Here is a 13,604-nt window from a genome sequence, read left to right on the forward strand (position 1 = left end):
AAATGTGGTCTGGCGCCACTTAAAATGGCGGGAGACATTTTTTTTAATTGTTTTTTTTATTTTTAATTATTAATATATTATAATAAAATATTTATATTATATTAATTTTTTTTATATTATATTTTTATAATAATAAATATTTTTATAATTTTAATATATTAATATTTAAAAAAAATTATTATTAATATTTAAATAAAAAATTACTGGAATTATATTTCAGGATTATAAAATTGATATTATGTTACGATTAGATGTATAAATTTTTTTATTATTTTAATATATTAATACAGTAATCTTGTAATTAAATAGTATCAATATTTTTATACACGTTTAATGTTATTTCATAATTTTATAAAATACTAAAATTAGTTATAAATAATTATTATATTTTATAAAAATATTTTTAATATGTAAAAATACTATAAATAGTAAAGTGATTCCAAACAAAAATATTTAGAATTATAATATTATACTGCTATTAATTTTGTATAAAATAGCTTTATTGAATTAATTACTTAATTTAGTTTTTTTTATTTTTAATAAATTATAAATAATTTATATAAAATATTTAAAATTATTATATTATTTTATTATTAAATTTTATATGAAAACTGAGTTATTTATAATTTATTAAAAAAAATTAATTAATTAATTAATTTAATCGTAAAATAAATTAATTAGATTTATTATATTTAATAAATTATAAATAATCAAGTGATCGTATATAATATTTAATTATTATTTTTTATTAATTATTTAAATTACATTATTATTTGTAATTATAAAAATAAATAAATAAATATTAATATTTAAAATTATAAAAATTAAATTTACTTTTTATTAACTGCTATTTAGAATTATAGAATATTATTATAGGCCACTTAAATGTTGCATGCGATCAACTGATTGTTTATAATTTATCAAATATAATAAATTTAATTAATTTACTTTGAGTTATATTAATTAATTATTTTTTTAATAAATTATAAATAACTTAATTCTCATATAACATCTAATAGTAAGATAATTATTATTTATAACTACAATAATTATTTATAACTACACTTAGTATTTTATAAAGTTATAAAATAATATTAAACGTGTACAAAATATTTATACTATTTAATTACAGAATTAATGTATTAATATATTAAAATAATAAAAATATTTATCACTCGATAAATGTATATGATATGATTGAATTATTTTTACACATCTAATCGTAATATAATATTAATTTTATAATTCTGAAATATAATTTCAGTAATTTTTTATTTAAATATTAATAATAAAATTTTTAAAATATTAATATATTAAAATTATAAAAAATATTTATTATTATAAAAATATAATATAAATAAAAAAATTAATATAATATAAATATTTTATTATAATATATTAATAATTAAAAATAATTTAAAAAAAATGTCTTGCGCCACTTTTAGTGGTGCCAGACCATATTTAAAAAAAAAAGTCTGGTGCTACTTAAAGTGGTGTCAGGCTCTGGCATCTGTTAAAGAGGCGCCAGATGTTCTTTTTGACTGCCACGTGGCAATCAAACCCTAAAATCGTAAATAAAAATTTTTCACCCTAAATCCGAAAATAAAAGTAGCGATCACTCTCTACGTTTGCAAAAAGTCCAATTATTATTTAGGGCTTTTACCGTAATTCAAACATTTTACTATTTGCAGTTTAGGGCTAATCCTGAAAGTGTGAGCTAAAATTATTATTATTATTATTTAAAAAAAAGAAGCTTATTTCTGTTTTTCTCGTTTTCCTCCGCAAAAATCTCTCCGGTGTCTCTTTGGTCTCTCTCTTTCGGTTTGTTTTTCCCGTTTCGACTCTGAATTCTGGAAAATTGAACCAAACAGATCTACCAAGCTCACAGTGCAGGTTTGTTCTAGGGTTTGCTTCCCCTCTTTATGCCCGAATCGAGATTAAACTCTTTCCTTAGTTTCAGATTATGCACATTTGGCAAGCGTTTTGAGCTTAGTTCTACTGCGGATTTTATCGGCTAAGTGAAACTGTAGTTAACAGAGTAATTTGTAGCTAATAGCTATGAACATATATACTCTGGAAATAGTGTAACCAAGAATGCCGGGCATCCCTTTAGTGGCTCGTGAAACCTCAACGTAAGTTTCCCTTCTCTAGAATTATGAGTTCTATGATAAAATTTTGAAGTTTCCTAATTTTTCTTTTAGTTTTTTTCCCTTTATTATTGGGTTTAGCATTTTAACGGGCTGCTGTGCTGATTTTATTTTATTATATATTTTGGGTGATTGCAGCTATACAAGAAGCACGGATCAAATGTGCCGTGAAGATGGTCGTCTGCATTTGTCTGCAGAAGAGGAAATGGCAGCCGAAGAGAGTTTTTCCATATATTGCAAGCCTGTGGAACTCTATAACATCCTCCAGCGTCGTGCAATAAGAAATGTAAATGCACTTTAGTTGGTTGATATTTCCATCTTTCAGCATTTCCTGTTGTGTATTTTCTGCTTATTGTTGGGTTTAACGTTTGCAGAGTTTCATTTTTATGGTTATTACGCATCATAGGTAGCTTGGTATTCAATGTCATCTTGTATGAAAAATCTTGGTTTTCTTCTTCTTTGTTTATCATTTATATATTTTTTGGTAAGATTTTTAGTTAGTTGAAAAGAATGTTCTTGTGTTGGATTATTTTGTATCAGGCTTAAATCTTTTTGACGTCAACATATATGTGCCATTTTTTTCTTGTACTACATGCCACCTTTCTAATTTTGCATGTCTTTGCTTCTGATGTAGCCATCATTTCTGCAAAGATGTTTGAACTACAAAATACAAGCAAAGCACAAAAGAAGGTAATAATATTTCAATCTGAATTTTCTTTATTCTCAGTTCTTGATGCTGCAGTGAATTCTTTCAGCTCCTTGCGCTGAGAATACTGAGGAAACTTGATCTATGAATTATGAGTTATTTCTTTATTATGGCTTCTTTCTCTGAGGTTATAAAGCTTGAACAATGTTATAGATTTTCATATAATGTATAGCTACTAACTCTGACTTTTCAATCTGAGTATAGCATAAGGAATTTGATGAATTTCAATGATAATTCCTATTAGTTTTTTCATTGATTTTCTTCTTCTCATCATTCTATCACCTATGATTTTGATGGTACTGGCAACTTTAGTTAACCCTTCGTTGGATTAGCAGTATACTTTCTTTGATTGGATTTTCAGTACGTGATTTAGTTTGAGGTACTGAAGTTTTGGTTGTTTATGTAGAATACAAGTGACGATTTCCCCGATTGTGACTGTGAATGGAAGTTCAGTTTCTTGTAGTCTCTTTCCCTTGTACATTTTGTTGGCAAGAGCATTTTCTGACATTGGGATTTCAGAGGTAAGAATCTATCTATTTCTTTTCTTTACCTTCTAAGCCTAATTGACCAAGCAAATAGATTTTTTTTTTTTTTTTTGGTTGGGAAAGAGGGGTATAATTCTTATTTCTCTATTGTCATTGGAGGTAGCACTCTACAATTTATTGTACCTTTTTTATGATTTGTTTTTGCTTTTTATTCCAAAATGAAGTATTCTGCAGTATATCGCTTTCGTCGAGCATGTGTTTTGACCAACTTCTCTGGAGTAGAGGGAAGTACCCAAGCTCATGCAAATTTTATTCTCCCTGAAATCAATAAGTTAGCATTGGAGGCCAAGTCTGGTTCACTTGCTATCTTGTTTGTTAGCTTTGGTATGCTTTCGTTTCATATGATTGATATTTAATAATTTATTAATTTATCAATAATATTCATAGGAAAGTTTCATCTGATTCATTATTTTTTCTTGCAGCTGGAGCCCAAAGTCCTGTGCATGGAGTTGAGATAACCAAAGGCCATTTAGGTATGGAACCGTTTATGTATGAGATATAATTTTCTTGCAAAGCTGGATATTGCTTATTATTTAGAATTTAGATTAGCATACATACTGGTTATAGGTAAATGGCAAATATAATTATCATAGAATGACATAAAGTTGGATACTGAAACCACTGAATTCTATATGAAGTGTCATCTTTTAATTTTCACCGCTTAGATTTCTAAATATTTTCCTTTTTTTATTATATTCTACATCAGAAAATGTTGGAGGATGCTGCCTGTTGGGCTTAATACCACTGGAATCACTCTATATGTCATTGGAGAAGTCACCAAACTTGAGTTTGGGACAAAGGGTGGAGGTGACATCTCAGGTTGACATGAAATCATGCTTCTTGAAGGTGTGGCACTGGATAATTCATTTTCCTTTTTCCTTTTCTTTATTTTGTGTTGAAAATCTGGTATCCAACTGCAATTAGTGTTGTGGGAGAAATTAATATTTTGTCCAACATTTTGCTGGTGCTTTAGGTAGAGATTTATGGCCAAGTTACATTGTTAACATTAAATGCATTACAGATTAAATGGTCATACTCTTGGTTGATTAGATAAGAGGCAATTGGAGTAGTATACAAGGCAAAAAAATTCTATTCATTCACAAATTTGATAAATGAAATGGGTTGGTTAGAGAACTTGCTTCATCTAATATGCTGAGAGTGGAAAAATGGGTCCAGTAATTCAACCCTTTCTTTGCAGTTAGACATCTCCTATGTGGTTTCATCAACGAAACTGAAAATTCCAAAATAAGGTGCAATTGATATTTTCTGATTACTATGGTGCATATGCATGGTGTGTCATCTCTTCAAGTATACACATACAACATCAATTAATGACTTTGGCGGGAAGAGAAAAAGTGTTCCTAAAAAGACACTCAGCAACTTCACACCAGTAACACACCAAAAGGCAGAATCACTATTTCACTGGCTTGGTTCATTCATCTAGTTAAAACTTGATTAAACCAATTTCTTTGACATACTGATTATTCAATGAATTGAAATAATAATGGGACTTGTGACTAGTTCATTAACATAACTAGCTAAATGCCAGCCGGCTGCTGCCATCTTCAACATTGTTTACACCATGAATCTAGTCCAGTATGGTCTGTGTAAGAGGACTACTACAAACTCTTACCAAACTTTCCAAATTTCTTGAATTTTGAATTTGACTCATAATTTACAGCACTTGCTTCATTATTTGATTTATTTAGCATCATGTAGTTGAACTTGAATCTGGAAGAAATGTTGTTGTTCACTTTGTGCATTTTTTATGTTACTGGGTTCAAAATATTCCATTTGCATTCTTAATCTTCCATAAGGACCTTTGTTTTGTTTTCTTGTGCAGTTAAGTTGTTTCAATGATGACAAATGCCTTTCGATTCAAATTCCACATGGCTCTGAAACTGTGGTTTGTTCTGTCCTCAACTTCTTCATTTTGAATTTGAATTTCTCTCTTTCCCCCCACATATTTTGCTATGTGAACTAACAGATATATGTTGCTTCTTGGCTGTGTGTTTCCAAAGAATACTTCACAACACATTCAAGTCAACATTTCTGCTGAAGAGGTTGGGGCTAAGGAAAAATCTCCTTATCATTCATACACATGTGGTGACATTTCTTCATCATTATCTCATATTATTGGGTAATTTTTTAACCGTCACAACTCACTTTTTGTTATACTCCTGTTCATGCTTACCATTTGGTTGTTGCTTTCTGTCTCCCTTACTGAATTTGCATGGTGTGATTTGAGAATTCTATATTTATTGTTTACCCTATTATGTACAATAAATGTAATAGTACTTGTATTGTTTAGGTTGAGGGCTGGAAACGTCATCTTCAACTACAGGTATTACAATAATAAGTTGCAAAAGACTGAAGGTACTGTTGACTGTTCTTTTATTTATTTTTTGAGTCATAATTTGTTCAAATTTTATTTTTATTTTTCTCTTTGACTAAATTTTATTTGATGCCTTATTACTTTTAGTTCTACTTACTATCTATTTGAGCTTTAGTTGTTTGTAATTTGATGTTGTTCAACCATGTTTCATTTGCTTTTCCTAAAAGGATGTTGGCTATGGAGGTGCCTATTTACTGAAGATATTTAATCACTTGTATGACAAGTTGACCATCCAAAGCAGCAGAGAGAACATATTGTGGATCTTTAATCGGAAGCCTTCAAAGCTATACCATTACCTACAAAATCATAACCACCCTTAGATTATCTGAACTTGACTTGTTAAGAATTTCCTGTACAGCTTTGGTTATGAAGGTTTGGAATATAATGGTGGTCATTGTTAAAACTGAACATGGAACCGGAGGGAAAGATCCTGGTTTATTTATCTTGAGTTGGAAGTTTTAATGATGCAGTATTGGAATTTTCAATGATATAGTCAATAATATTCTTATTTTCATTGGTGAAATTTGCTGCAAGTAATTACTAATTAGGTCTCAAGTCATGGCTTGGGCTTGAAAGGCTTTAATATTTTGGCTTTTGATGATTAGGGATTTTTATTCAAACCTTTTAGGTCCTTGATTGTGGGTATTCTACTTAATGGTATTGATATATTATTTGTGTTTTTGTGGCTTTCTTTTTTTTTTTTTTCTTTTCTGGTTTATGGTTTTTCTAAAAGTATGATCTACAAGTATGTTGGACATCTATTTTGCAGTAACTGAAGACTTCTCGTGCCCATTCTGCTTGGTAAGATGTGCAAGTTTTAAGGTATGAGCAATTTTTTTTACTTTTGGTTTTGTGTTTTGTCATTCCTTGTAATTAAATTGAAATCATAGTTATTGGTTTCTATTTTCTGATGCCTTGTCCTCTTTTTTCCTTTAAAAAAGATAATAATTTCCTTGATTTATCCTTTGACTGGGCATGAGGATGCTTACATTTTCTTTTTCATTTCTCCTTAGGGTCTAAGATACCACTTACCTTCATCACATGATCTCTTCAATTTTGAGTTTTGGGTTGGTAATCTTCAGGAATCTTGGTGAATTCTGGTCATTTATGTTTTCTGAACTATGATTGCTAATGCCCGGGATGTCCTGTAGGTGACTGAAGAGGTTCAAGCTGTAAATATATCAGTGAAGACTGATATCTGGAGATCTGAGGTTAGAATATTTTCTCCCTGAATTTGTCAATTTTGGAGGAGTAACTTTACTTCCATCTGTGTCCTTGGAGTTTATATGCCACGCTTTGTTCAGATTGTTGCTGATGGTGTTGATCCAAAACAACCAACATTTTTCTTTTGGTAAGTCAATTGTTTTGCTTCCCTGAAATCACAAGTTTTGTTGGTTCGATGCCATTGGCGTCAATATTTGAGCAGTACAATGGCCTCAATGGGTGCATACTTATTTGCAGCTCAAAGAAGCCAAAGCACAAAAGACGCAAGAACTTTGTTCAAAATGTAAAGCACGTACATCCGTTCATCCTTGAGTCTAACTTACGTATCGGAGCCTCTTGTATCCTTGATGAACCTGTCGGTATGCATTTTATGCTTATGCTCTAATCTAAATTGTGATGGATCATGGATGTTATTATTGAATGTCTACATACTTTCTAGAATGAGTTTAGTAATTCGAAGAGCAAGTTACTGTATCAATACTGTGTTAGTGTGTTCTTTAATTCATTTATTTTCTTAAATTTACTTGGCGAGATCTAAATTTGTTGAATAGTAACTCGCAAAAGTTTTAGAGACACTGGAACTGTGGAACAAGAAACTAAAATAAAAGGAAGAACCTACCTTTGTCCATGAATGATCACATATCTGTTCCTTCCTGAAAGCCTGTTTCATTGACCAGCAAGAGGAGAGGGCTCTTCTGTTATTTGCATCCAAAGGATTTTTTCTTCTTTTTCTTCCCTAATAGGCTGTGGATTCCAAAATCAACATGTTTCAAATCATTTTTCATCTGGGATTAAAATCTCTAGTCAAAAGCCATGAGGTGCTAACTTAGACAAAAAATATCAAACTCATCGTATCAGTTGCAATTTTCATTTTGAGCTGAATTTTCTTTTTCTTTTTTGCCAAAGCAGGAAATTTTGAATAATGTCCTTTTTATTCAGACATAAAGCAAGTATATATAAGATGTACCTTTTTATCTGTACAATGAGGAAAATCTCCTCTCTTTATACCCTTATTAATTGTTTCCAGCAGATTCATTGAAAGTGCTCCTCTATGGCTAATCATGCAAGAAGCTTTTATGGGATCTTTTTATTTAGTTGATGACTTGTTTCAGATGTGTGTATCTCAGGCAGGAAGGATTTGCCTACTGCCAGCATTGGCGCTGTAGCAGTTATAGAAAATGTTCCTTCCAGCTTTGGATGTGCAGCACAAGCATATCCTGATCCTGAATGCGTTCAATCAGCATCTGCAAACAATTTTGCGCCCCCTGCCATGTTGCAATTTGCAAAGACACGAAAATTATCTATTGAACGGTCTGAACTGAGAAAGTACGTATAAATTCTTTGAATTCTGCATATTCATCTTTAATACTTTAGGCAATGGTAAAATTTTCAAATTTGATGAGGTCATTTTGTCAGCCCTGCTTAATAAAGGTAAAGCATCTACTGGATGGTTTTGTATGCCATATGTAGTTGGCTGTATTAGTTCAGTAATGAATCGGCCATTCAATATACCCATGGAAATGCCTGCTACTTGTTTATCTAGCTGCCAATGAATCTAGGACTAATCTAATGTGTTTTCTCTTTTCAGTCGTACCCTCCTTCACAAACGACAGTTTTTTCACTCACATAGAGCTCAGGTGAGTATTGCCCTTGTCATTTAATTAATGTTCCCTTTTTATCCTTCTTGTGGTTGTTAATCTGTGTTATTTTGTAATTTGTGATCCATGTTAGGACAGCTTTTTATTGTTTCATGAAATTGATCAACCCTAAAATCCAACAAGTTTTGTTTTGAAGTATGTCTTCCATCATGGATGGTCATGTGTCTTAGATATAAATAATTTAGTACGTGTAGAATGTATCTTGAATGTGTCCATGATATTTTTGAAAATTTCAAATGCACTGTATTAGAGGGCAAGTTATTTCAATCTTGATCTTCCTGTACTAGTGTGGTGGTATAACAGATGTCTAGCACTGGTTTAATTCTTTAAGGAAGTACTCTAGCCAAATGGTGGATCTTTACATCCTTCAAGATGTCACCTTGATCTTTATGTGTTTCTTTTATTCTGCTGGTTAAATTCTAAAATGCCCTGGATGAAATTTTTTGCCTTTTTCCTTCTTGTATTCTTTGTTCTTCTACTTTTAGGTCATATTCGTCTACTTATTTAAAGCAATGTCCATTTGGGAGAGCCAATGACTAAGTATCATTTACCCTATTTAAAAGCCCTATGGCAGTGTGGAAACTATGTTTGTTGAATATACACAACATCTTGGAAATATGCAGCCATTTTGAAACATCATAGTGTGAATATCTTGAATGGGAATTTAGAATCTCATAAACTTTTTGTTATGTGCTTACAGTAAAGGATTTCTTTTAACTGCTGCATTGGAATGAATTATGAAATTCAAGCAGCTCAAATTAATTTGGACAATTAAAAAGAGATACATCAAAAGTTGGTCTCATTTTCTTTTCTTGAAATGCCAAATATGGTCAGGCTATGTAGGTTGTAAATGAATGAAGCTGTTCGTGAACCTTTAGAGACTGTGCTTGATAAAAGTTTGTCTTGGTTTAATTTATTTTATAAATGAGCCAAGCTCAAACCTAATTTTAGGCCTTGAATTTGCAGATATTCGATTCATTAAGACTAGAGAGTTCATTTGTTTATAGGTTCACGAGCTGACTTGTGGATATGCTTGTTTGACTAAAATTATTTAGTTTTAAAACTTATTATTTTTAAATTAAAACTTAGTAGGATTATAAATGAATCGAGCTACTCAAACTAAACTTGTGGATAAAAGCTCAACTTGTTTTACCTAATTTGCTAAACAAACTAAACTTGAGCCTATTTATATTTGGGCTCTAACTTCAAAATGAGTCAGCTTTGAGTTGCTAAAGCTTGAAAAGATCTTCACGAAGCTAAACTTGAACCCTGTAAAACTTGATTTGACTCTGTTAGGCTATTCGTTGAGCTGGTGCAACATCACCAGGAACTTGTTTAAATATTTAGAATGTATTTGGTTTGATTACTTGCTTTTAACTTTTGGCTTAAAGTATATTAACTTATAAATCAATTTAAAAGTAAGTTACTAATTTGGTGAAGTTACTTAAAAATAACTTTTAAGTAGTTAAATGTTCGAATAAAAGTGCTTAAAATTAACTTAATTTTTTAAAAGGACCAATAACAACATGTAATTAAGTATTGTAGTTGTTGAAATAAGGACATATATTCTCAAAGATAGTTGGATCATATAGCTTTTACTTGGTTAAAAAGTAGTTCTATAATAAGTAGATAATTTATAAATAAGAGGTATCTTACTTATAAATTAGCTAATAAGTAGTTATTAAACTTTTAAACCAAACACTAACTTGCATGTGATTTTTTACTCAGTAGATTTGACTAACTTATAAGTTAGGCCAAATACCTTCTTAGTAATTACAGCTTATGTAATATCTTTCGCCAGAAGACTCTGATTTTGGCAATATTTTTTTTTTCCTTACGATTCAATTTTCTTCTTTTTATTTTGAACAATTGAATCTAATAAAATAATATACTTGGTATATATGCTTGAAAATATTTGACTTGAATTTCTTTTTTTTTTTTTTTTTTTTTTTGGGGGGGGGGGGTATTTGAAGGCAATGGCAATCGAGCAAGTATTATCGGATCGGGATAGTGAGGATGAAGTTGATGATGATGTTGCAGATTTTGAAGATAGGAGGGTATGCATTACATGACTTTGTTAGTTCCCCGCAACACATATTTTGTTTGTTGAAACATGTTTTGTGTTTGGCCCTTTCCACTATATTAGTGTTATAATTTTGCTCGATCGATGCTGCAGATGCTTGATGATTTTGTGGATGTTACTAAAGATGAAAAGCAAATGATGCACTTGTGGAACTCATTCGTGAGGAAGCAACGGTAATCATCTCTTCCTATTTTGTTTCCAGTCATGGTCTCTCTGCAAGTGGCTTTTAAGGTGAGGCTTGATTTGGCTAGTTGAGCCTTAACGCAGTGTTAAGATTATGCACGTGACCTGGAAGTCATGGACTTGAAACTATGGAGAAATGCTGTCCACTGCTAATGCTCCTTAGAGCTTGTAATGTGGTAGACTGGTTTGTTTGGGGGTACCCATTAGAGAAGCCTCAATGTTACTTTTCAACATTTAGCTATAACCAGAGCCATGACCTTATTTATCGGTTACTGATTGCCAGGAGTGACTTTTTCTTGTGTTTTCTTGGCCTTAAGCTTGTCGTTTGTGTTTCCTTAAAATTGAATCAGATATTTCCCTTGAATATATTTTATCTAGGACACTAGTGTCTTGCTTTGAGTATGGTTTACATAAGTCTGTTTTTTATGAAAGGTTGCTTGTGTCACTACGATACATAAATGGTATGTAAACGCAACTAGCTTGGTTTATTATGTGATCTTCTGTGAGTTACATGCCAGTTTTTTGAGAGAAGAAAAAGGGTTCATGCCAGTTTAGACTTTAGACAGATAATTAATTGATAATTGCAAATTATTGACATTATTATTTTTCATGGTGGCAGTGTCCTGGCAGATGGCCATATTCCTTGGGCATGTGAGGCATTCTCGAGATTACATGGGCATGATCTTGCAAGAGCCCCAGCCCTAATTTGGTAGTTCATATGTTCCTCAATTTTTCATTTGGAATTGCTCCAGTATACAGACCACTTTAGTTGTTTCTTCTCCCTCTATTTCTGCTATCCACAGTTGCTAGTGAGCAGTATGTTTTACCTTTAAAATGATAGATCTGCATCTTAAAATATGAAATCACGTATGGCTGAACAGGTGTTGGAGATTATTTATGATAAAACTATGGAATCATGGTCTTCTAGATGGGCGCACGATGAACAGGTGTAATATTACCCTGGAGCAACACCAAAAGCAGGTCCTAGATCCTGTGAAAAGCCAAGAGAGATGATCCTTTTTGTTGGCAATCAGAGAATGAAAAAGCAAAGAGGAAAGGCTTTATTATGATGTGGTGATCAAGGGCAATCTTGAAGGTCCTTCCTGCTTTCATCTTGTGATTTTGTGCCATTTTCTATTGATGAAATTATTTCATAGCAATAAGTATTTTCACCAAATCTGGATTATTAAAGTGATGCGTATCATTGATTGCTTATGCTTTGACATTTGAAGCCTCCTCTTATTGTGTCATATGATTAATGTCTTAATTACGTTATTACATCCATTAATTTGTGGAGATGAATTTCATGGAGTAATATTTCCGTGTTTTCTTACATATTCACATGATAACCAAATGGAAATCTAAAGTGGGATTGTTGGAAAGAATATTGGACAATCCCAGTGCATTTCAGGTTTATCTAGATTATTATTGCATATGTTTCTCAGAAAAAAGAAACTACAAATTTTGGTGGGTGTGGCTTTTTTTTTTAAAAAAAATAATAAGTGGATGGGTATTGGAATGTTGAATTTGAAATTTGTTATATGTATTTATTGTCAGATTATATTTGAGACGGAGAACCCTACATGTTCTTACTTTGTGGAGGATGATCATAAAATAATAATTATTTATTAAAAATTAAGAATTATAATAATAATAATTATGGTTTCTGGAAGAGAAGTTAGTTTGGTAGTTTTGTCTTGTACCACCAAACTGTCACAAAACGCTCGCTCTCTTCTGATGTTGATGAGCCACGTGTCCTGGTGCATGTTGTTTTGAGCAAATAAAAGCAAAACCAAGTGTATGAAGATAGCTTCTCTCGTAAAAGTCAAAAAATGGCGCTGCGTCTTTCTGCTTCTGCCATATAATTGTTTCTTTAATTTAGTGCAATCCCTTGTTTTGTTTTCTATAGTATTGTTTATTATTTAATTTACTTCAATTTTATTGCTTTTAATTCATTGGATGTTTCATCCTTAAATTTATCTAATGTCAATAATTAAATAATATATTTTATGATAATGTTGATAAATGTATTAAATTATAACCTTTACAATATTCTAATAATAATAATAATTAAAAATTTGGGGTAATTTAAAAAAGAAAAACAATTATTTTAAACGATAATCTTACCCCAGTAGGAGGAGTGTAGAAGAATGATGATAGGGAGGTGAGGGTAAAGAAGAGAAAAAGGAAGGAGTTTGTTGGTGATTTTGTCGTGGAGTTAGCAACCGCAAGAAGAAAACGTACGCTCGCCAAAATTAATCTACGTCAGACATAAACACGCGTAACACAGAATCCCATGTTGGTTTTATAAGTCGTGCTACTTATCAGCTACACGTGTGTTTCTCCATGCACCCCTTCTGCCACTTTTAACACCTCTGCCTCCGTCGCCGTTGCAATTCTTACGCCTCCGTTTTCTCTGTCTTATACTCTCCCCTCCTTTTGTTTTTAGGACGAGGCCTCCATCCTCTGCATTCTCTCACAAACACTTTCATTTACACCTCCAACTCCTAACCTATCGTCTTCTAATTACCCTTTCTTTTTTCTTTTTAATATGTAGTTTTTTCTCTTATTGTTTAATTTTTCTTCAATTTTTAATTACTATACATAATACAAATCAACGGTTACCTCTGTGTTTATAACATATTCATACTATTTAATCAGCA

General features: G+C 31.3%; 1 protein-coding gene across 5 annotated transcripts; it reads left to right on the plus strand.

Annotated features, from left to right (window-relative positions):
* Window positions 1-1,729: 1,729 nt before the first annotated feature.
* On the plus strand, window positions 1,730-12,276 carry LOC110617568 (polycomb group protein EMBRYONIC FLOWER 2). 5 transcript variants are annotated; one of them, XM_021760438.2, is made up of 22 exons: window positions 1,734-1,893; window positions 1,955-2,132; window positions 2,286-2,433; window positions 2,782-2,837; window positions 3,260-3,374; window positions 3,563-3,722; window positions 3,821-3,871; window positions 4,105-4,244; window positions 5,242-5,304; window positions 5,420-5,538; window positions 5,710-5,774; window positions 6,563-6,615; window positions 6,807-6,860; window positions 6,945-7,004; window positions 7,098-7,144; window positions 7,255-7,376; window positions 8,130-8,343; window positions 8,606-8,654; window positions 10,649-10,732; window positions 10,852-10,931; window positions 11,561-11,650; window positions 11,823-12,276. In XM_021760438.2, exons 2-22 carry the CDS (start codon window positions 2,095-2,097, stop codon window positions 11,953-11,955), a joined length of 1,941 nt encoding a protein of 646 aa, XP_021616130.1. In that variant the 5' UTR covers window positions 1,734-1,893; window positions 1,955-2,094; the 3' UTR covers window positions 11,956-12,276. The 5 variants fall into 5 exon arrangements, 4 of the variants coding, with proteins under 4 accessions (XP_021616129.1, XP_021616130.1, XP_021616131.1 ...); XM_021760439.2 differs by having other exon boundaries at window positions 1,961-2,132; XM_021760437.2 differs by having other exon boundaries at window positions 1,732-2,132.
* Window positions 12,277-13,604: the final 1,328 nt, after the last annotated feature.

This window comes from Manihot esculenta, chromosome 6, assembly GCF_001659605.2.
Source record: "Manihot esculenta cultivar AM560-2 chromosome 6, M.esculenta_v8, whole genome shotgun sequence".
NCBI classification, from domain to species: domain Eukaryota; kingdom Viridiplantae; phylum Streptophyta; class Magnoliopsida; order Malpighiales; family Euphorbiaceae; genus Manihot; species Manihot esculenta.

Bases quoted from the DNA above. Each gene is read 5' to 3' on its own strand.
- LOC110617568 (XM_021760437.2), top strand. From the start codon at position 2,095: ATGCCGGGCATCCCTTTAGTGGCTCGTGAAACCTCAAC. The intron at 5,539-5,709 runs GTAATTTTTTAA...TGTATTGTTTAG, and splicing joins TCATTATCTCATATTATTGG to GTTGAGGGCTGGAAACGTCA. The intron at 8,655-10,648 runs GTGAGTATTGCC...GGGTATTTGAAG, and splicing joins TTCACTCACATAGAGCTCAG to GCAATGGCAATCGAGCAAGT.